At 45.0% G+C, this 25205-nt stretch overlaps 1 protein-coding gene across 1 annotated transcript in view; it reads right to left on the reverse strand.

Moving 5' to 3' along the window:
• The window catches only part of LOC119822033 (sine oculis binding protein homolog), a 151249-nt gene that overhangs the window by 36334 nt on the left and 89710 nt on the right, over positions 1-25205 (reverse strand). Inside the window, exon 5 of the mRNA XM_038341114.1 lies at positions 13475-13570. Coding sequence (XP_038197042.1) covers positions 13475-13570 — 96 coding nt within the window. The remainder of the gene's footprint in view (positions 1-13474; positions 13571-25205) is intronic.

Genomic DNA, 25205 nt, shown 5'->3' on the forward strand with positions numbered 1-25205 from the left:
CAAATGCGTGCTGTTACATCTTCTCAGGGATGCTCTTCCCTTGCCACCCACCCTCCAAGAAGCAGCTCAGGTTTCATCTCTTCTGAAGACCTACCTCTTCTTGATAAGACCAAGCTCATCATTTCTTCCTCATTATGTGACCCTTTACTTCATCGTGTGTGTGTGTGTTTCTAGTGTCTAATCCCCAAAGTACCCTGAAAACTTACAAGACACTGAAATATGTTGTTCATATAAGTATAGTTTAAACTTATTGTTCGATCTATGCCTGCTGCACTGGGACAATAGGTGTCCAATAAATATATGTAATTGAAAGAAAAATGTCTTCCAAATCTCTCTCTCTCTCTCTCTCTCTCTCTCTCTCTCTCTCTCTCTCTCTCACACACACACACACACACACACACCTAGACTTATATTAATTCTACTTTTGAGATGTGTCCATAACATTAAATATACAGATTTCTAAGGGCTCCAAACCTTTATAGACACTGAATTGCATAATAGATCCTATTTCTATGCAGTACATACAAAAGAATAAATTAGAGACATAAGAAATTATTCAGACAAAATAAGCCAGGGAGACTATATCCCTGGAGAGAGGGTATTTTTGGTTTGAATTATCGGGACTGACTGTCTCCATTGACGCAGCTCAATTTTCAACTTGGCTGATTTGATGACAGTCAGACACTGTTTAAAAATCAAAATGCATGAAGGCTAAGAAAAAAAACGAAGATAAAATTTCATCACAACTTGATTTTTCCATGGTATTTATTTTTATGTATTCATATGTAAACATTAAATTAGTTGAGAAAAATGCTAGATAAATGTTTGAAATGAGTTAAATGCCATAGACTCATAAACACTTGAATAATGCCTTCGTTTGTCTTCATACATATCCTCATTTCTGCGCAGGACACAGAAATCTGCCTTCATAGTTGTGTCTCACATATCTGTGCACCATCGTTGCTCATTTTTCAAATTTTAAACTATCTAGTAAATATACAAATATTTCTCTGGTCCAAAAGTAGTATTTATCTCACTGGTAATGCCTGATACATTTATCAAACCATGTTAGAGTCAAATTTAGATTTGAATTTTCCATTCAAAGGAACCCAAACCATGAGAAATGGATACCAAGAACGCCAGAGGCTTCTCCGTGAAGGGCCTCGTATGACTTCAACCACCACAGTTTCTGGCACTAACTAAGTGTCAGTCAGCATTCTGGGACGCAGGAAACACAGTTATGTGCACTTTATCTCTTCTGTAGGCTGGGGACATCTCTAAAGAATGCTGGAAGCGCTGTACAAAATGTGCAAAATGACAAGCTTTTCCTGTCACTCTGAGGCAACCTACAGCCTTTCCTCCTGAAAGAGATGGAGGAAGAGGACCCCGTTTCTCCCCCAAAGCGTCTTCATAAATCATTGATGGATAAGCAATTTTCTGGGTAATTAGGACAAAAGTACTGCTTATTGTTTTGAAGCCAGCTTAGCTGGTTCAACATTTTGTTTGCAAGGGCCGCACTATGGTAAAGTGTGCGGCAGGAACTTGCTGGGTCAGAGTAATCAGAGGCCACCCGCCCCCTCAACTCCACCTCAGCAGATAAAATCCAGAACTAACTATTGGGCATTGCATTTTCCTCGGGACTAGACCCAGAGATGTGGGCTAGCGCAGGTACTCACTGGACAAACACTATTCCTGAGCGGTCGCGCTCCAGCTCACTGAGTCTCTAGCACCACGGGCTGGTGAGATGCCATTATGTTAATACCTCAAGGGAGAAAGCACTGCCAGTTAAACAATGGCAGGGCATCAGTTGTAATATGTGACTCCCATTTTTGAGCTGTTGAAATCTTAGTGTGTGTGTGTGGGGGGGGGTAATCTTAGATTACACACACACACACACACACACACACACACAAGGAAAAAGGAAAATGAAAGCTCAAGAAGCCTGGAGATGAACAAGACAGACAGCAGACAACACTGCCACCTCAGAGTTCTCGGCCAGGGCCACCCATGAGGAATGGAGGAAAATGGCCTCTGGTAAGTGGTTCTATTCCTGGGCACACTTAACCATACAACGGGGAGCAGGGGCTGCCAGGAGAGCAGGGAAGAGGGTCTCCATGAAATCATGATGCTTCAGACCAGAACAGCAGGATGTCAAACAAACAAACAAACCCACAGCCGGGAAAGACACTAGAAGCCAAATGCAGCAGACCCGCATTATCTCAATGGCCCTTGTTCCTGAGTCTGCCCGTTTGCAGCCTTGCCCTTCCTCCTCCTTCTTTCTGGCCCAGTCAGCTCTCACCACCCCACAGTCCTGTCCTCAGTTTCTTGTCTCCTTTATTATTCAGACACCATCTTTTTCACCTCTAGTGAGTATATATATTTTTTCACAACAGGCTCTCATTAGCTTTTTCTTCTAAATAGAATCCAAGTTCATTACAAAATGTGATTGAGTTCTTGCTGGTTGTACACTTTTATATCAATAAAAGGGTTTCCAGCTCGATTTCCTTATTTTATTTGATTGTTTATTTGATCTGTAATTTCCTACAAAATGTCAGAGGCAAATTCTGTTATTTTAGGTCATTGTTGAGTTCTAGCAATTAAAATGATGATAGTTAAAGCCTAAAATGGCCTTAGTGGGCTGAGGAAATGGCTCCAGGGTGAAGGGTACACTATTCTTGCAGAGGATTCAAGCTTTGGTTCCCAGCACCCAATACCAGGTGGCTCACAAATGCCCATAACTTGTTGGATCTAAAGGATCCAACAAGCTCTTCTGGATGCTAAGGGCAACTTCACTTCATCTGCACATACCCATACATAGACATGTACAAAGATTAGTAAAAATAGTGACCTTCGTGATAAAAAAGGTATAAAAATCTTTAAAAGAAACTTAGAACTTACATATATTCTATGATTCTCAGATTTTCAAATTTTATGTCAAGTTAAAATATTTTTCTATAGTTTACAACTGTTTTGTTAATGTCCCAAGTCTACAGAAATATATATATATGTATATATATATACATATATATATATATATATATTTAATTCCCCACTTGATGATGCACTGAGAGTTCTCAAATTTTGACCTCTATTGCTAAATAAACTGCCATTTGTCACATAGATGTCCTCCTTGGCTTCGGGGGACACCTAAGACCCGTTACTATGGATACGATGTGAAGACCTGACTCCTTCATCCCACAATCACAGACTGAACTGCTCTAGCATGGGGCTAGAAGATGATTTAAGACCCTGTGGAGGCAGAGTACTCGCTGGCCTGAACTCAGGATGGGGTGTGTGGTCAGGAGATGTGGGTCAAACCCAACTCCCTCTGTAATTTAATTTCTTTGTCTGTAAAGTCGAAACAGGATCAGCTTAGCAAAGTCAGAATGGAAACGTAGAAGAGTTCTCTCAAGACTTGGTACTGCGCTGTTCACTGGAGCTAACCCCACAGGCCTTCTTGTCTACTTGCCGCTGCTGGAGGCACAGTATTGCTAATACAGATATTTCTCTGCACAAATGGCATTTTCCCTTTACCTTTATTTTCTTGATTAAAAAGATTATTTTGTTTTGAGATAGGGTTTCACTATATAGCCCAGGCTGGCTTTGAACTTTAACAGTGCCCTTCCTGGACTCCCAGTGCTGGGATTACAGCTGTGCTCACCACACCCAACTCACTTGCATTCTAAGATTAACACTTCCGCTATTAGATGGTCTGGCAGGTTCAAGAGGTCTTGGGTAATGTAGTGTGTGTGTGTGTGTGTGTGTGTGTGTGTGTGTGTGTGTGTTAAGTGCAGTCTAAGAATCAGTTTCATGGTGTACTTTGCACCCACCTTGTTCTTTGGCTTCTGTACGCATATGCATTTGCAAAACTCAAATTTGCCTGAAAATTTGGACAAGGAGGAATCTATGATGTGCTTCAAAGAAAGCAATGTAAGACTAAGCACAATCATAACGACATGAGTAAGTACCAAGTGTTTGCCAAACACGTCTGAACACCTTAGAGAAGTTTGCTCACTCACTCCCCACACCAGCCTCAGTAGAGAGCTGCTACTGCCCCCGCTCTACAGGAGGACACAGGATCAGAGAGTCCATCATTTCCCAAAACCACACAGCCCACGGGTACAGTGGTAAAGATTCTTTAATCTGGCAACAGTCCATTCACCAAACTAGTTTTTAGGCTCTTCCTAAAACAGGATTCAAACATTACAGTACTTCACCAACCAGCAGCATGGACTACCAGGCAGCAGGCATTTCTAGTTCCTTGGGCACAGACAGACAAGTGAATGGGTGTGTGGGTTTCCCCAAAGTTCTTTTACTTCAATTAAAATACTGCACTGGAAAGTTCAGTGGAATGATACATGTCTGTAATGCCAGCACCTAGAGAGCTGAGGCAGGAGGATGATAAGGTGAAAGCTAATATAAGTATAACTGAGAACCTGGTCTCAAAACCAAAACAACAACCAAATACCATATTTTGTTTTTTAATATAGTCTCTAGAACAGGTGGGAAGAGGCTTGAGAGCAGGGTGGAACGTTCTAGAATTTGCCGCAAGGCTTTCTTTAGACCTTGGCATCCTTCCAGTTCTGTTTTATTGGAAACAAGGCTCCTACTATGTGCAGGCACACTAAGTACTTCCTATACACGATCTTTTTTTTGTTTTCAGGTCTCCCTATGAAGCATGGGGTGTTTTCTTTACCTTCAGGGATCTGGGAAGGGAACTTCGCAGTGTCACGGGGTTGGCAGAAAAGGCCCAGACTCCTGAGCTCACCTGCCAAACCTCAGCGTCTTCCTTAGAGAACACATGGCCTCACTTCTGTCTCTCTGGCTCCAAGAATGTCTGCATGTGTCGTGTGAGAAGCCAATGTGAAAAACTAACCACTTTACTTCAGACCTTCCCATTCATCTGCCCTAAAACTAGAAAGACAAAGTTTTCCCCAAGCCTTGCAAGAGACATCCCAGGGCCTCAGATCAAATCAAGGCTTCTACATCTCACAAAGCCTCGGGATGAAGGCAGGAGCTGGCAACTCTAGCCTGTCCCCAGGTTGCGTCCTCTCCAAATAAAAAGAACTAAAAAGAGACATAAGATATGGTTTATACAGGTGGGAGGAGAGATGAGAAGGCCCAGTGCAGTCTGGAGGGTCTTTATACAACAAGGAAACAAGAAAGACACTGAACCACAAGACCATGGCAGAAAGTGGATCCCAGAGCCTTTTTTACAAAGTCAGAGAACAAAGTAGGGCCACCACTCAGGTGGCGGCAGAGGAACGTGCTGATGAAACAGGAAATACAGCAGCCACCCCTTCAGTATGTGTAGAATCAAGATGGCCTCGCCAAAGAGCATAAATGGCCTACCCTTGTCAGAGCCATATCTTGCTTAGTTCAAGACCATTGCTTTCATTTCCAGAAGGTCTTTTATTTGTCTGAAAGCCAGTTCAGAATTATATGGGAACACAGGAGTAGTTCAAGAGTAGAAGAATAGGGAAGATGGGTAGAAAGATAGTGAGATAGGCCAGTTCTCTCCAGACAGCAATCAGTCAGTCCCTGCTGTGTTCTGGGCCATTCTACCCTTTGGGGCTCTCGCTGTCACTCTTGTGGGAAACTGATCCATAGTATGTTATGCGTGGTTATACCCTACAATGTTTGATTTGCTTCCGTGGAAGTTCAGGTGTGTCATGTGAACCCATTTTTAGAACTTGTGTAGCTCAGCTGCCATTTCAAAGCAACGATCTGTCCATGAGAACTGAGTGGGGTCACACACGGCTTTGGTTAGAACAGCGGCATGGGGAAAAAGACTTTGGTCACTTGGAACTATTCTGCAAAGCTGATTATGTTCCAAACTAAAGGCGGCAGTTGCTGTCATACTTTGAAGGCTCCTATTGCATGTCCGTGATACAATGGTTCTAGCAGTGGCACAGCAAACCCAACACTCGATAGCCGTCCAGCTCTCCCTCTTTGCTATGATGGGGATGGCAGGTGTTGGTGCACTGGGTTCAAAGAAAGTCAGTCTTATTTTAAAATAGGTGCATGTAGAAGTAGAGGTAGGAGAGCAAAGATGCAAGCCATTCCCGGAACTGAGGTATGTCACTTCATCTTTGGGGCTTTGAAAATGTGGCCCGATAGCCTGAGATGTACAAGGTTATAATGGGCAGGAGGGAACCCAAGGCACAAGTGAGGGCCATTTGTCTTATGTGACTAGCTCCAAAGCTCCAGTTCCCCTCTTCATTAGCATCAATGCAGCATTCCCAACTGGGGAAGGTGTACACCAAAACCTTGACCAAAAACAAATAAACAAACAAAGCCTTTCCACCAAAAAAGAGAGAACACACGCTCCAGGAGAACAGCTGATTAAGAACGGGCTAGGGATCAAAACAGGGTTCTGTATAGGAGAAATAAACACGGCTAAGAAACACCCCAGGAAGTGCCTGCCCATCATCCTTAGCAATTATGGAAACACAAAATGAAGACAATTTTGAGATTTCGTCTCAGCCCAGTCAGAATGGATAAGATCAACAAAGCAATTGACAACACACCCTGGCCAGGCTGTGGAGAAAGAAAAACTCACGCCCTGTCCGTGGGAATGCAAATCGGGGCAGTCATCCGGAAAGCAGTATGGAGAATGCACGGAAAAAAAAAACTAAAAATAAAAATAAGCCTACCATATGACCCAGCTATACACTGCTTTGCACACGCACAAGGACTCAGCTCCCTACCGCACAGGCATTTGCTCAGTCGTGCTCATTGCTGCCCTAGTCACGAGAGCGAGAAAATGGAAACAGCCTAAATGTCCTTTGACAGATAAATGGATAATGAAAAGGCAATACGTGTACCCAACGGAATACAATTCGGCTGTAGAGAAAAAGGAAATTATGACATTTGCAGGTAAATAGATGGGCCTAGAAGAGATTTTAACGAATGAGGTAATACGGGCCCAGGAGGACAAACATCCAATGTTCCTTCTCATCTGCCGATCCCTGCTCCAAATCCTCAGATGTGACTATACAACACGGAGTAACCACCGAAACCAGAGACCACAGGCAGGGTTGGAGGGGGGCAGCTAGCTGTATACAAGTAATACAAAGTGGAAAATGGAGGGGGGGGCTTCAACCAAGGAGGAGGGAGGGGAGTCAATATAGAAGGAGGGGGGACAAGGGACAAATACCAATGTTGTTTGATAAAGCTTTGGAGAATCGTTTTAGTTTATATTTTCTTAAAATTATACACAGTGCATACAAGTGTACACACACACTCACGCACATGTACACACACATGTATACACACACACCCTGAAGAAAGTTAAGCCACTTGGGGCTGACAATGCTCTCTACAAGAACCATAGACTAACAAAACCACTGTACCAGGCACAAGGAGCTTCCTCCTGAGCAGTTGGTCAGGGTAGGCCAGGTGACTCTCAGGGCCCGAGTGAGTCCCAATTGCCCAAGATATGTCGCATTTAGCACATAGGACTTGGATGATCTGCTCTGGATCTGACCTGAAAGTCCCTTTCCTGTGGTCTGGCAGTTGCGGTTCTAGAAGATACTATGCGAGCTGTGAAGGGAGGGAAGTGACTAACAGTCCTACCCAGCTGGTCACCTGTGAACCGCGACAGAGACCAGCATGGCAAGACACCTTTAAAGGTGTAATAAGTGGCACCCATGTGTCGGCAGTAACCAACAGCTGTCTAGTTGGACTTAAGCCCCTCTCAACAGGAGGCAAGCCATGCCTAGTATTATCATCCAAAACCAGTTTCTCTGGGCCAGTGAGGTCGTGGGCCTTAGAAAAGAGTCTACTGCCTCCATTTGGTAGATCAGCAGAATTCCTTACTACATTCTCTGTCTTATCCTTATACCCACAGGTCAGTGTAGCCACCACTCCTCATCAAAGAAGCCTCTTTTCGCAGCAAGGGGAGAGCATCATAGTAAGCCACAGCTGGACACAAGGCAAAGGCCAGCGGATTGTGAAGAGCCCAGCCCCAACGTAATCATGTACATCCCAGCTCCGGAGTCTAGAGCTCGGGGAAGAGGAGGTAGAAAGGTTGTAAGAGCCAGAATACCAAGAAGTTCACCGTGAAATGGGCGCTCCTAGAAGTGGCTGCACCAGGAAGACTGGAACAGGGGTTATAGCAATGGACGTTTTAATGTGGAAGGGGGAGGTTTTCACAGTGCTCCACCCTAGAGAAAGAGCCACAGGAGACCAGTGACTGCTAGGAGCAGGAGGGCTAGCCTCTCTGGGATGGGCCCCTTATTGTTGTCCAATGCAGAGTGACAGTAGTCAGCCCTGAAACCATACACACACAAACAACAAACATAGACACAGCCGGTTTGTGTGTGTGTGTGTGTATGTGTGTATGTTCTATGCTGTGTGTTTATAACAATAATAATCAAAGAAAAAGAGACTCTCAACTTGAGGGGAACCATGGGAGAAGTTGGAGGGGATACGTGGGAAGGGACAGAGGGAAGAGTGGGAGGAGGGAAACAATGTAATTCTATTTCAAATAAAACATAATAATACTACTAATAATAAAATAATAATAATAATAATAATAATAATAATAATGGGATATCAAGAGAAAAGGGACAAGTGAGCAAGATTAGCCTCTAGCTGATGAGTGTTTGGACTTGGGAAAAGCACATGGAACACATGATAGTTCATATACTTCTGAACAGGAGAAACTGTCCATAGTAATTTTTAATCTGTAGAAACTCTAGGAACCCACAGAATGGGTTAGGGATGAGGACTCCTCACAGACCTGCCCACCTGCCTTCTATTTAGTCTTTAGGTTCTCCACACTTGGCCAACTGAGATGCTACCCAGGCTACAGGGTACACGGCCTGCACTTCCCTACCATCCTGCCTTCCTGCTGCTTGCTATACCTCCTTCCCCTCCACACCAATTCCTATAATCAACCTCCACCTGTAGCAAGGCCCAGAGCAAAAACATCTTCCTTTCAGTGCACTGGCTGCACGAGACAAGAATTTCATCCTCTTTCACACACCGGAACCTTCCTAGTACTTCTCCAGGGCATGGCTTGCAACGGCAACCACCACAATGATCATAAGGATCACAATTGCACACCTAACCTGTACTGACAACAGATATCTTAAATACACCATCGTATCCCCTGAGACTTTACAGATGAAGATGGTAAACTCAGAGAGGCCCAAGAGATAAAAGCCTGAGTCCACTGTGATGACATATGCATCTTATGCCTTTGGATCTGTGGGGCAAACTTGAATGTCTTATCTGAGAACCCATGCACTTAATAGCTACCATGCTGGGTATGCCTGGTTCTGTTGAACTGTATGCACTCACTAGGCAGGGACAGTATCTTTGTCCTACCCATGTCTCTCTCTGCATGGAACAGTGGACAATGCATGGAAGATACTTGTGAGCTGAACACTGGACTGACACGGGCATTCCTGAAGCTGGAGGATGATGTATTCACATCTTCTAATCCACCTGCCTATCTCCAGAAGGAACCGAGGTGGAGCAATCAACTAAGCGCACTCCTCCGCATCATGTCTGCTCGCGAGACCACAACACTAAAACAGTTTTCATCTCCCTTCGCTGGCATCGTAAGTGACCAGAAAGAACTCTTTCCCATGCTATTTTTATTTTGCCTCCCAGCTGTGGGTTCCCTCCCTCTCCTCTTCACAGCCTTCACCGTTCCAGCCAGAGGTAGCCATAGAGATTCAAGCTCTGGGTGATGATTCCAGAAGCTGAAGTCAGGTCGGACGTGCTTATTTTCCCCTCTACTTCCTTCTCTTGTGTCCTTATCAGGGCTTCCTACAGTTGATCGCTTTCTAACCTGTAATCCCAGCTCTGAAGAGACAGGGAATCCCAGAGACTCACTGGCCAACAGCCTCGCCTAAACAGGCACACACACACATACCAAGATGGATACACACACGTACACACACACCCCAAGATAGATACACACACACACCCCAAGATGGACACACACACACACACACTGAGATGGATACACACACACCCCAAGATGGACACATACACACACACATACCCCAAGATAGATACACAAACACACACCAAGATAGATACACACACACCAAGACAGATACAAACACACACACACCCCAAGATGGACACATACACACACACACATACACACACACACACACCAAGATGGATACATACACACACACCCCAAGATAGATACACACACACCAAGACAGACACAAACACACACACACACACCAAGATGGATACATGTACACACACCCAAAGATGGACACATACTCACACACACACCAAGATGGATACACACACCAAGATAGAGATACACATATGCAAAGATGGATACACATACACACATACACACACACATGCACACACAAATTGGGATGTCATCCTCAATTTTTTTCTCAAAACCTTTCAACAACTTCCTTTTGTTGTAGGTCTTTCCCTTCCCAGGCACAATTTTATGTTCTGTTTCTTCAAGATTTTCACCCAGTCTATTCTTGTGAACTAACAAAAAACTGGCTAATGAGAAAATATGAAGTCAAAATCCCTTAAGGATTTTCTACCATAGCTCCTACAGTCCAGTGTCCGAATGCGCATTTCATTAGGGAGGTGAGAAACCTTGCAGCCCCTAGCTTATTTCTCCAGGGAGAAACTTAATAACCATAAAGGGACTGACAATGGAGTTGGAATTTGGTACAAGCGCTGGTCGCCTTGGCCAGCTCTAACCATTCTCCTTCCTTAGTTCTTGAATGCTATGTTGCTGTTAGCATTGAAAACACACAAATCACCCACATTTTCTTTTACTGAAAGTTGTCTTCTTTGGTCATATTGACTATGTAGCAAAGCCATTTCTTACACACAAACACACACACACCTGTCTATGAAGAGCTAGGTGGCCACACTTAACTGTGGCCCATCACATAGGACTTATTTATCTAACTATTGGTGTTTATAGCCTTGCATTTTCTAAATTAACTTAAAAGCCATGAGGAAACCACTATGTTACCACCAAAGAAAGAATCTTGCTAAATATCTAGTCGTGTGAACAGTACATTAGCTTAAAGGCACACATCACAGTTTGGGATCTAAATGGAAAAATCAATACCCTACAGGAATGCTCCATTTGCACGGCAGCCTCTACTACAGCCAATGCTGTCTTTGTTGGTGCCTTCTGATTACACACACTTGTGTATTCCAAGCATTGATTTTACTTTGCTTTTTTGTAAGTTATTCAATATTCCTGCCTCTTCCAAGAAGTGTGGGCTAGAGGAGGGGTACAGAGACATCCTGCCATCAATAATACAGAGCCAATGTCCTGTCTTCCTGGTCTTGGCCCTTTTCTGTCAGTTCCTGTGGCCCAGAGGACAAGCCTTCCAGCTGTGAGCTTCTGGTCACCTGGGAACTCCAAAGACCTCTGTGCCCTCCGCACTTTGCTCATTCTCCAAGCCGGCTGCTGCTGGGGCTGCAGCTAGCCATGGAAGAAGATGCCAGAACCACCCTTAAGCTAAAAAGGCACTTTGGAGTAGAGTTTGCAATCCTCCCTGCCAGATTCCTTACAAATCTGCTCCAAACTGTAGTAAGAAACCTCCAAGGAACTCCCATTTCTCTCTGAAGAATGAACAGTTCTTTTGCAAAGAAACATTAACTTCTCAGTTCACAATAGCCAAACACATTACTTTTCTTGCAGCTGGCAATTTATATATATGTTTGTGTATTTTTAAATTTCTCCTTAGAGAAATAAGCTTATTTGTTTTTTTTCTTTCTTATTCTTTTTTAATCTCAGGAAAGTATACTGAACAAAACAAAGCCTTTCTAATGGCAACCACACTGCAATGAAGATTGTCCCAAACCTCTCAAACTCCTGCCAACACAGTACTGCTGTAAGCCAGGCAATCACAAAGCATCTATTTTCTCTAAAGGTATCTGGAGACGATGTTCACATTATAAAAAAAAAATCCTCCAGTATATACTCAAGTACATTTACCTTTCCAATACATAGGGGGAATTAAGTGTGGTATATAGGTCTTCACAGTCTTTGTCAAAAGAAGTAAGCCAACCCTGAAAGCATTCTGATACCAAGACATCATAAAAGCCCTCCCCCCTCCCCCCAGGCATGGGGTAACCAGTTACCAAGACAGCATTAAAGAACCAAGTGGAAAGGGCTTCCTGCAGAATAGGTAATGCTAGATAGCAGACCTGAGCGTCTAAGTGCCCTCAAATAAAATAGCAGGTGAGTTAAATGTTCATGTGAACAGTTGCTTTTAGAAGCAGCGAGTCTGCCTGCAGGTTGGTTGGTCGAGGGCACTGCGCACACAGGCTGGGTGGTGCTATTGCGATTGCCTTCTGCGCTGCATGGAGGAGGTCCTCGCTATCCACGTACAGCCGCTGCTGCTGCAGGGGGAAGGCCCTGTATGTTTCAGTCTTCCCCTGCTTTCTGGTCACTTGGTTTCTAATGAACAGTTGGTGTCAGAGCCAAATCCAAAGGCTGTTACACGTGGGAATTCCTAATGCAGAGACCTGGCAAAGCTCTACACTATTTGGCCAAAAATCCAAATAGGAATTAAACTACCTCGAAATGTAACAGCCGAGCGTCTTCATTTTCTTCCCCTGTTTCCATTTAGTTGGAGCAAACGTTTTTTGCTTTAATGCGATTGAAAAGAAAAGAACATTTAAGGGCAACATGCTAGAGACTTCATAAAGCTCCATTGTCCAAAGCAGGGTCTGATGCTCTAATAAATGACAATTCATTCTCTGTTTACTTAGGTAAACACAAAATGCATTGCCGAGCACTCGTTTTCAAAAGCTAATCAAGAATGTTAGGTCCCAACAGATTCATTTAATAGAAATATAATAGGCATTCCCGCTTGCTTTTCATCTAGTCTCGCTGTAAATGCTAAAATGAACAGCAAATTAACCTTGCGTTGGAACCGAGCTTTATCACAGCTGATGTCCCCCCCTCTCTCTCTCGACAGTAAACATCCCCCACCCTGTGACTATTGACTCCTTCTGCAGGAGAGAGACTGTGGAGTTTGGCAAGAGAGTGGAGGAAGACTTGAATCCTAAAGGGAGTGCTGTGTGTCAAATGGACTATCTTTCCTATCAGAAGCAAACCCAGCAACCGCTGTCTGCTACAATAGCGCACATTTAGGGCGTAGGAGGGAGGGAGGGGTGGGGTGGGATTTTCTCCAAGCTCCATGTATCCAAGTTATATTTTTAACTTTAGTAGCCATTCTCCAAGTGACTGCTTATAATCTACAAACCAAACCCAGCTAATAAAGACAGGGCCATCCAAGCTCTAAAATCAGATATAAAAGATTTGCAACAACTTGAGATCTTATAATTAATATGCAGTGATATCAGAATTAGCACTTAGAACTCTACACATAAAAATATAATATTTCATAAACTATGTAATCATGAACAAACCCTTGCAAAAACTGTTTCACTGTGCTAAAGTAACATTCTAGACTTGTTGTAAGTATGTTATTCTTACAAGTAGTTCGCAGTTATTCTTGAAGGCAAGCCTTGGAGTTTCCTTAGCATAGTGCTGCTGGGGGAAAGTTTCAGCACGTCCATCTTCATCTCTAGCCTGAAGGGAAATATAATGGCCTATTTAGGGACTTACAAATAATGGAAGAAAAAAAAAAGCTAAAAGCATAACAGCTCAGATCATTAAACAAACGGGAATCCAGAAATAACAACATCATTAAGAAGTTTGTTTAAATACGCAGTATGCCTTTTAGATATCAAAATTTGAGTTTTGTTTTTCTTTATATATTGTTTAGTTTGAACATGCAAATCCGTCGTGGTGTAACAGTTCAAATGATACAAAGCAAACCCAAATCAGCGAGTTTTGTTGGAGATCACCACTCCTTGCGTGTCTGTCAGCGGCATGGCTCGCTGCACAATCAGGATTGTACGACATACACACGTGTTTAAACTTTTTGGCATGCTTAAGCAATCTCTAGATAAATGCACTTTTAAGAAACTCTAATAGCAAGGCCATAAGAAAAGCAATTTGCATAGTTATATTTTGAACTGTAATACTATAAGAAATAAATTGATTCCCCTCGATTTTTAAATAAAGATCCTAAAGGATTGATGCTCTCATAAGAACAGTGATTCTTCAATCAAATGCAGTTCAAAAAAAATAGATCTAATTCAGAAGCTGTGTTAAAAGTTCCTGGTTATTTTGATCTACGCTGTCAATTAAGAAAGCTGCCATTTCAATAGAGGCATTCACATTATTATCCACTAGTAACACCAATTGTGGTCCGCATTCTCTCTTCCTAGTCGCCATTGGTTTCTGGTTTGGAGCTGGCATGAGGGTGGGGTGGGTGAAAGGGGCGTGTCTGAAGCACAAAGGGGCGTGTCTGAAGCACAAAGGGGCGTGTCTGAAGCACACTCATTAATCCATTCACTGGGTGACACATGCACTCTGCAGCTCGCATCTCCTCTTAGCCTTCTCTCTCTCTCTCTCTCTCTCTCTCTCTCTCTCTCTCCTGGCCCCCTAAAATCCACAGCTGAGCTTGCCTCCCTCACATATGGCTCGCATATAATTATGCATATTCCATTTTGCGCTGCATTAAAATGATGAGCTCCTGGCTCCCTGCCAGATGAGTTTTAAAGGCCCCAGTGAGGTAGGAGAAAGGAGAAAAACACAGGGAGAGCCGAGCAGGAAGCAGCAGGTAGTTCTGTCTGCTGTCTCTTTAGATAAAATGTATGTCTGGCACCAAGGGAACAGCTGAGAACTACCTGTTGTGATATATGGGGAGTGGGGGTGGGGGTGGGGGTGGGGGTGGGGAGTGGGGGTGGGGGTGGGGAGTGGGGGTGGGGGTGGGGGTAAGCAGAATCATTGTCACAGCAATGACGAGGCCTGCGTAGTATTTCTCTGACAGGGCAAAATCTGACCTGACAAGTGTCACTTGGAGCTCCCAGCTGTTCTGTAGACTGTCATTAAAAACAGGATCCATACTCTGCACATTTAAGAATTGTATAGCTTGTATTTAATAAATGCTTCTGCTGCTCTTCATGAGGGTTCTAGATGGGGCTGGGAAATGGAATGACGGGGCCGGGAGTGGATGGCTTATAGCAAGTCTGTGTGGAAAGAGATTGCTCTGTTTGGGTTTCAGTTTTGAGATAGCTTTGATGACCCTCTCTGCAATGTGATGCCGTTCATAATGCCATTATCCCCCCAAGAAAACCAGAGCTAAATTAAGATGTGTTCTAGGATAGGCTGTATGTGAAGGAGAAAGAAGTGAGCTTTGTGTCCTGTGGCTACACAGTCCCCTGAACCAATAACGCTCCTCCCCACTGCATCCCAATGCCTCTGCAGGGACATCACAATGCAGGCTGATGGAACTCAAAGGGGGTCCGGTTTAAACCCCAGCAGATGGGGCAGCGGTGAGTGCACAGACCAAGGGCAGCTGGAAGGGGTTGAGATGCCAATGGGTGGCAGTAATGTTAGCTTCTTTCTAGCAAAATCCTAAGCTACTGTGTGGAGAACAGACCTCTGAAGGAAGGAAACACTTCCTTCAGAAGTTGTTTCGAGTAACGCTGCCATGTCCAGGGACTGACTTCTCACTGATGACAAATAGCACCTACCTGGATAGTAACTAGACCCTATCATAAACAGCTCAAGAAAATACCACCCCAAAAGATGTCTTGCTTGGTGGTGGATTTATTATATTCCTGATGCACTGAGATACATATGCTCAGAAGCACAATTTGCATATCGTTTACAAGGGCTATTATTTACATATGTATGTCTATATTCAATATATATGTATCTTGTGTATAAATATTCATAAGGTGGAATATGTTTATTATGCATGTACTATGTATACACATTCATACACACCAGATGCCTAGGGATATTTTCAACATAAGTGGCAAAAATACATTCATTCCACTTACAAGCAAGGTGCTCACAATACTTTTTATGTGTTTAGGGGACAAAAGTGTCCTTGTTATCTAAGATTTGAGTGTGCTTCATAGGTTTCATACCAAGCCTTATCATCAGGAGGTTTTGTTAAATAGCAACAGAAGAGAACAGAGAAAACTGGGGACACTAGGAAATAAAGAGAAGCCAGAAACTTGTCTTTCTGTTTGATCCATTGTGTTCACCCCTATAGCTCTCCCAGACATTCAGGCTGACTCCAGAGTCCAGGAAATCCTATCCTCCAGGGCCACTGAGATGGATCAGTGGGCAAGGCACTTATGGCGAAGCCTGGAGACCTGATTCATGGTGGACGGAGAAAACTGACTCCCAGGTTGTCCTCTGACCTGCACACATGTACTATGGCAAGGCACCAGCACATGTGTGTGCACACATGCAAATAAATAAGTGATATGAAAAAGAAAAGCAATAATCCCAGTGTTCAGCCATTTCTTGGGTTTCCACCTATGGCGTAGGATGGAGGTCATGCAAAGTCCATGGAATCTGGAGCTGTCATGCTTACACTGTTTGCACGCGTGCACCGACACACACCTCTCCCCAGCGACCCACTTGCATTATGAAGTCTCAAAATGAAATTTTAAATTATTCCTAAGTGGAATTTAAGTACATTCAACTAGTCAGTAACCCTCTACCCTGGTTTCATATTAGAACCATCTTGGGTGGGTGGCTTCCTGTTTGTTTGCTAACATATTGGTTCCTATTTCTTATCTTCTACTTTCCACAAATCTAATTTAATTGGTCCAGTGTAGGGTTCAGAGTGTAGTTTGTGTGTGTATGTGTGTGTGTGTGTGTGTGTGTGTGTGTGTGAATTTGTAAAAACAAAACCAAATAATAAGAAGCTCTCAGATGTCGGCAATGTACAAGTAGAGCCAAGAACTGCTGGACTAAGGAGGGCATCTCCAGGCATCGAAGGGACACTGAGCCACTATGCAATGCTTGGTAGATGTGGCCCCCGAGATGGGTCTTACTCTAAAGGGTGAGGGTTGAGAAGTCAGGGGACTAACTGCCACATCAGCAAAACTTCATGTTTGTCTATGTTTGCCTCTTGGTTTTTAATGAACAACTATACTATAATTGGAGAGCTTTTATTTAACTTCCTGGTGAATGCCTTCTTTCACCTCTCCAACCAAGTCTCTTAACTTGACTTCCATCTCCCAAACAAGGGTAAAATTTTGTAGAGGGCAAGGCAAGGTTGGGTCTCCCATCACTCTCTTCAACCATTGTCTGGTAAACACTGTCCAAAAATGCTCCCTCTCACAGTTCCCTGGCATCTTGTGGGCAACATCAGGTAGATTCTATGCAGCTCTATAAACACGTGTAGATTCATTTTAAGACTTCTTAGAATCTCATATATCGCTTCCTGTGCCTTGTTCTATATCTGCTCAATTTGGGGTACCAGATAATGAGTTAACGGTGGGGGTACAGACAGAGGGAGCCAACTGCCCCTGCAGAAGAGGATGTGGACATGAAATTATCCCAAAGCAGCAGGTCTTGGTAATAACACAGGGCAGACAGACTTGCAGCTAGTTTTTTTTATTGTTCATACGTTCTTGACAAACAATAGACATCTGACCGACTGCCAGGAGTAGACCACCCTACTGGTGGCTCTTGGCACCCACTGGCCCGGAGGACAGTGTGAATGTCTGACTTTGGTCTGGAGTGACAGTTCTGAAATGAATCATTGAGACCCTGGATGAGGGTCTAACTCACTCCATGTGTCTTCTTCCCAACAGCTGAATTCGGACTAGTGTGCCAGACACTTGTGCTACTATGGGGAAACGTGAGTTGTATTTCACTGCAAATGTGTAATAATAAATGTGGCTGCCGGACCAAAGGTACATTTCTGACGTAAGGCTCTAACAAAGCTTCTCATTTTGCTATAATAGAAACCAAAGTAAAAAATCTTCACTAAAACTGTAAGATCTCTACATAGGCTTGTGCTTTAAAAAAGATTTGTTTGGGTTTTTAATGTATCTGTACACGTGAACACACGGGCACATTCTCACGGTGAGGGCAGATGCCTGCAGAGTCTAGAGGCCCCAGACGTCCCTGAAGCTGGTGTTAGAAGCAGTTGTGAATGCCCCCCCCCACAGTCACACACACATAACCACACACACCCACACCTGGAGTCAGAAGTAGCTGTGAACACCCCCCACACAATACACACACACACACACACACACACACACACACACACACACACACACATACACCTGGAGTTAGAAGCAGCTGTGAGCTCCACCCCACCCTCTCACATACAATCACATACACACACCTGGAGTTAGAAGCAGCTGTGAGCTCCACCCCACCCTCTCACATACAATCACATACAAACACCTGGAGTTAGAAGCAGCTGTGAGCTCCACCCCACCCTCTCACATACAATCACATACACACACCTGGAGTTAGAAGCAGCTGTGAGCTCCACCCCACCCTCTCACATACAATCACATACAAACACCTGGAGTTAGAAGCAGCTGTGAGCTCCACCCCACTCTCTCTCTCTCTCTCTCTCTCTCTCTCTCTCTCTCTCTCTCTCTCACACACACACACACACACACACACACACACACACACACACACCTGGAGTTAAAAGCAGATGTGAGCTCCACCCCCACCCCCAGATGCTGGAAATAAAACTATGTCGTCTGCAAGAGCAGAGTGTCCTCTTAACTGCTGAGCCATTTCCCAGCCCTGTTTTTGTTTTCTGCAATAAGGTTTTGCTATGTAGCACACAATGGCTTCAAACTCAAGATCCTCTTGCCTCAGCCTTCCAAGTGCTGGGATTACAGGTGTGTACCAGCATGCTTGGCCTTGCACATCTGTTTCCATGTTGTGCCTAGTGTTGAACTAAACCCTAAGTGAGGTAACTCTAGCTAATGACATGACTCTCTACTCCAAACTTCCCTATGAATCGCTACCTGTTTCATTTTTAATTTCCTCTGTAACAAATTCTAATTCTTCAAAGAACTCCCTTCTTTCTTTGGAAAAAAAAGTCTTGGTGCAATGTTCATACTGAAGCAAAGTCAGCATTTGCTTTCTCTGGACATTCTAGAAACAGCTCCGTTTGCCTCTCTCAGACGAGAGGGATGTTTCTGCCTCGAAGGAGAGGCTAATGTCACTGTCATGTAGAAAGACAATGAAACTTTGCAATTATACCTCCCCGTGAGAAATGGGAGCCTGGACCTCAGTGTCACCACATCCTCACTTTGGGGACAAGGAAAGGTTGCACCTGGAGTCAGAACTAGGAGGCGGAGTATGCAGTGGAGGTTCTGGATTCCTCCAGTGCTACAGCAGATGCGGCTGTGTCAGCCCACGCGTGTGGTGCTGGTACCAGACTTGGGAACATCAAAAATAGTACATGCAAAGTTGTGGGAACAGGGTTAGAGATGAGGCGTTATAGAGACAGAAGGGGAACATTAACTTTCTATTTTATAACTAATGTTTTGAACCAGAAGCAATAAGACTTCTTTCTCAGATTCATAGTAAGTGAATGAGAACTCCATCTTGGGAAATTTGGTTTCCTTTCCTGATACCATGTGCTTCTATATCAAGGGCGCTCAGAGGCACTGGCAGCTAACACAGACTGCCTTCCTTCCACAGGATGAGGAATGCATTTATGATTAAAAGGTCGGCTGATGCTTCTGTCCTGTGAGGCAGACCCCCCAGAGCTCTGCCCAGCGTTCCTGCCATAGGCTGGGATAGCATAGGGAGGTCTCTGGAGTGGTTCCCTGCCCTCTTCTGAGTTATAACCCAGCTGCTCTCATCTCAGTGGGTCTGTACCTCCAGACCAAATCCCCAGATCTCCTCGACTGTTTCTTGTTCTTTACCCTCATTTTCATGGGTAAAAATAGAATCCATCTCTCCTTTCCACTTCTGGAAAATTCTTTCACATCATTGAGCCTCCTCAACTGCATTGCTTTATGGAAGCCACCTGTGAGCTCTTCTTCCAAGTCCTAGCCTGAACCCCAGGAGCACATGATTCAGTGGAGCCCCTGTGTGTACAAACTGTGTTCCACTCAGCTGCAGCTCTCCAGGGCACGGTCTAGCACCTGGCGTATTACAGGGCTCTGCTCATGAGAGACGGAGTGGATTCCCACCCTTCAACTGCGGTGCCAGACACTCTGCCATGCACCCCAGTCCTCATCCCCCAGAGCTCTCCCCTTGCCTGAGTTCCACGTGTCTCATATTTGACCTCCACGTCCTGTTCCGTGTGCTTCTCTCCAACACCTATCCCTCCTACTTAGCCGGTTCTCAGCCCCACAGCAGGCTTGTACCTGATTAGATGGTGGCCAGCAACCCTTCTGCCCCCCCTCCTCTCTCTCTCTCTCTCTCTCTCTCTCTTTCTCTCTCTCTCTCCTCCCCCACCCCAGACTGAACCTCTGCTCCTTTCTGATAAATTCTCACCCATAAACCCGTCCCTAAGTTAGATTAGCCAGCTAGGTTCCCTCTTCCTTGGGTCCCATAATCTCACCTTTTCCTAGTGTCCCAGGCCAGTCTCGGACGCCTCCTTTATGCCCATTTTCCTTATGACTCATAAACAAATCCTTTCTAATCCTTTGAGGGCAGAGACCACATCTTATATATGAACCCCCCGGTCCGTCCCCCCCCCCCCCCGGTCATGCTTTTATAACATTTGCCCTGTGTGCTGGTTAGTTTTATGTCAACTTGATACAAAGGAAAGTCATCAGAGAGGAGGGAGCCACAGTTGAGAAAATGCTTCAGTAAGATCGGGCTGTAGGCAACCCTGAGGGCATTTTCTTAATTAGCGATGCGGGAGGACTCAGCTCATTGTGGGTGGTGCCAACCCTGGCTCATGGTCTTGAGTTCTGTAAGAAAGCAGTCCAGGCAAGCAATGAAGAACAAGCCAGTAAGCAGCACTCCTCCATGGTCTCTGCACCAGCTCCTGCCTTCCAGGCTCCTGCCCTGTCTGAGTTCCTGCCCTGACTCCTACAATGAACAGAGACACGGAAGTGTGAGCCAAATTGACCCTTTCCACCCACGTTGCTTTGGTTATGACGTTTTATCGCCGCAGTAGTCACCCTGACTAAGACAGCTGTAAATACAGTTCAAATGGATTCATTAGCTCCTGCTTGTGCTTTAAGCCAATGTTCAGAAATATTTTGTTCTCCCTGCTCTGAACTTCCGTACACATAGAGCTCTGTGCATCTTGAGCTGTGTGTCTGCCTGCAGCTCTGACAGAGAGCTCTCTGCACTGGACAGTATCCCCAAACATCAGTATCCAGACCCAGGAACCTTCTCAGCTGGACCCCCCCCCCCTCATCTGCTGGTGAAGACAGTCTGTAGGGAGTCCTGAGATGGAAGCTGTTTTACTTTGTTCTTTTAACAAAATGTATTTAAACTCCCATGCAGCGTGTTGCCAGAAGAGGAGCTCTACCCCAGCGCATCTCCTCCTAACTCTCCACGCTCCTCTGTTGGAGCAGACTGGCTCCCCCCATGGCTCTCCGTGCTCCTCTGGCAGCTCGCACACCTCTGATGGATGAGAAGCTCTTATTTGCTGCAGTGATTTTTTTTTAACTCTGTGCAAACCTTCATATATATCATAAATTTTTAATATCCAATTTGGAGTCTTCAAAGAATAATGGTAACAAATATGCAACATGAAGATAATGGGAATTGAATCATGTTTATGGTTTCCACGAGCATCTTAAAGATGTCAGGGCAGAACTGCTCCGAGCCACGAAAGCACCCGGCTAGCCTGTGCCTTCTTGGGGGCCCTAAAGGGTTGCACAACAGTTACAACAGCAGAGTCCACTGAAACGCAGCTGCCACTCAAACTAAGATACATCACCACGCTCACCCCAGCACTTTACGATGGTATGCTGCAGGATCATAGGAGTTGCTGCTAAGTGGTTCAGGAGACCTCTGTCTTTGCTTTTTATTTTTAAATCCATTTTTCCTCTATTGGACAGGTGAGCCTTCTGCATCTGTCTTCACTGTTCCCTGTCAGACCACCTAAATGTCTTTGTTTGGTAGGCACTGCTATTGTGAAATGCCCACAGGTGAGCCCCAGCGCACACTTCCTTTCTGCTAGTCTCCATTCCAGCCGGGCCACCATCATACCCTGGCAGCTTCTGATTATTCCAGGACCTTCATCCACACTGGATTATCCCAGCTCCCTGATTGCTCCCCTCCTCCTCCCCTCCTCCACCCACTGCCTGCCTTTGGGCTTTTTTGCTATTCATTTGCATCTATTACCTAGGGACCTGGGAGGGGAACACAAAAGGCAGGCAAACAGAAATGGTTCCGCTTTGCTACGCTTTGCTACCGGTTGGCACCCAGAAAATGCTTAAATAATTGGCCTCCTCGAGACATTGAAGTCAGTCCTTTTATTCCTGTCCTCTCAAATCACTGGGCAGAAGGGGGCTAGGCGCATATCTGGTGGCCCTGAGAAGTCAGAGGAAACAGGAAACGGGCAAGGGCTGCCGGGAGACTCCAAGACCCCATCCGCAAGGCTCCAAAAGGATCCAGATGTCATAGAGGGGTGTCATTAGCTACAAGATGTCTCCCCCAGAAACAGCCTGGCCCCAAATGAGATTAGGAAGTGCACTACTAACCAGGTTAAGATACTGTTCTGGATGTCGTCAGAGACCGCTAATAACAGCCACGTTTCTACTGTCTTCGGCACACGCTAAGCTCATTACCAGGGTTCTCTCGATAGTACATATATTTAACACAGGTATTTACCGCCCAAAGAAAACTCTAGTGACAGCTCCAACTATTTCTACTATATATATATATATATATATATATATATATATATATATATATATATATATAAGGGCACTGAGGCGAGAGAGGTGATGTAATTTGTGAGTCATACAGTTAACAAGTAGTAGAACCAGAATTCACACCCGGGCTGTCTGGCTTGCGAATCTAACTCCATAGATCCTGACTGTTTACTTCTCCTGTGCTGTCAGCTAAAGAAGTCCTTGTGTCATAAACTGTGACCACCAGTGCCATTAAAGTGTGTGTGTGTGTGTGTGTGTGTGTGTGTGTGTGTGTGCGCGTGTGTGTGTGTCTCATAATCCTTCTGTTTTGACTTCCCAGGACTGAACGAGCTAAGGAACTTCAAAAGGGTGGGGGTGGGGGTCGATATAACAGAAGTAAGGTGGGCATCTGCAAACAATCTGGGGAAAGAGAGGCAAGGTCATGTGTCAACAGGCCTCTGCTCAGCCTTAGAGAGAAGGAACTTCAAATCTGATAAAACATAATCTTTAAAGCAACTTCTTCATGCTCTTTTCTAGTAGGTCTCATCACGAATGCTGGCATGGAGGTCTCTCAAGACCAGAAGAGATCCGTCTGTGGAACTAGCTCAACTCTTCGGACTCTCTCGGAATTTCCATTGTGAGTCTCTAAAGCATTTCCAGCATTAGGATAGCACTGATTTTTAACCCCACGAGTCACGCTGAGCAGACCACAAAGGGCACCGTGCCACAGTGTCTTGCTCATCCCTGGCACTTGTGGTATACCAACACAATTGGAACTGTGATTTTGGTTAATATGAACCAGTTTACCAAGACACTGGTTACTCCTGGCTAAAGCAGAGGCACTGGGAAAACACTGGCCGAGAAAATAAGCTTGGTTTATTGTGATCATTCCCGGAGGTATGCCTGTGTGATGAGGGATTTCCCTCTGATGCTGTGATTAGCATTGGTTAGCAAAGGAACTGCTTTCGGGCTACAGCAGAGCTCTAGGGGGACAGAGCTGGGCGGAGGGGGGGGAACTAAACTGAATGCTGGAAAAAAGACGGGCGGAGTCAGAGAGATGCCATGTAGCACCGCCAGAGCCAGATGGAACTTTACCCGGTAAGCCACTGCCACTTGGCTATACACAGATTAATGGAGATGGGTTAAATTAATATGTAAGAGTTAGCCAATAAGAGTTAGAGCTAATGGGCCAAGCAGTGATTTAAATAATGCAGTTTCTGTGTGATTATTTCGGGGCTAAGAGGCCAGGAACTAACTAGCAGCCTCTTACTACTCCAAATTGGCACCCAGCATACTACACCTGTGATTTAGAGAGCCAAAGGCGAAGAGCCAGCCTCTGCTCAATCCACCCTCCACCCCCAGAAGACAGATGCAGTAATGCAGGCAACACAGGTGAATGGCTGATTTGTTCAGTTGCTGGGAGAGCCATGCAAGAGGCTTGGACTGCAGTTCTGGAGGAATCCACTAGCTCTGGGACACAGCCCTCACAGTACCTACCACGCCATGCATGTATAGTGCCTGGCAAAGGGGCAGTGGACCCTGGAAAACACATGAGAGGATTTGGGCGAGCCTCAGTGCTCATTTCTCTCTACTTCTGAAGAAACAACTCAACAGCCATACCTGGTGAGGGCAGTCATGGGCGAGTCATGAAAAGAAATGAACGGTCTCCTCGAATTCATTTCTAGTTCTGAGGTCAGAATTGGTCAGCTCTGGACTCACGGAAATACTTGCCCAAAGTGTGATGCCACAGCTATCATTAGTGATAATGTCTCAGCATTCTCACGGACAATGTTTTTTTTTTCCTCACCAAAGAAAGTCCACCATCGGGGCCTAGATATGGTAAAGTTGGCTACCTCTTTAGGTTCTCCTAAGCGGAACCTCAGACCATACCCTTCCCAGTGTAACAACTACCAACCCACAGAGTAGGCTTACAGAAGCCCTAAGGCTGTGGTCGGCCCTCACGCTCTTCTCTAGCGGCCGCTGTCCTACCAACCCCCGTCTGGATGCCATTTTCCCACCACCTCAGCACTCTGTGCCCTGCCTTTGGTCCCACATTGGAACCTTTGTTCTGTGTACTTGACCCGGCCAGAGTGTGCCATTCCCCTGTAGATGCAACCTTGATCTTGGTATTTTGTGGCCCACCTTGTCTCACTCTGATCGCTGCTCTAGCCTGGGACTTCCTATTAATTATGCCCCAATACAATTTCTCTTAAAAATACAGTTTCTTTAGGAAGAAGTAGAGTATTACATACTGCTTGTGCAAACTTACAGTAGCCTGACCACAAAGCATAAAGGCCAGGGCCAGAGTGAATCTCTGCTTCTGCTATGCATTGTGCACATAAATGTTCTGAGTACCACGTAAGTATACTGTGATTTATGTCCATGGATGCAGGAAAATGAGAAAGATGAAGTGACACATCCATTGGCTCCCTCCCCCCCCCGGGGTCTTTCAGAGAGCAAGGCCCGGATGCCATTCCAAACGTGCTGGTCTTACTGACAGCTTCAATTATGAGCCATGTGCCACTTGACCTGTT

The sequence above is a fragment of the Arvicola amphibius genome, chromosome 8 (genome assembly GCF_903992535.2).
Source record: "Arvicola amphibius chromosome 8, mArvAmp1.2, whole genome shotgun sequence".
Lineage (NCBI taxonomy): Eukaryota > Metazoa > Chordata > Mammalia > Rodentia > Cricetidae > Arvicola > Arvicola amphibius.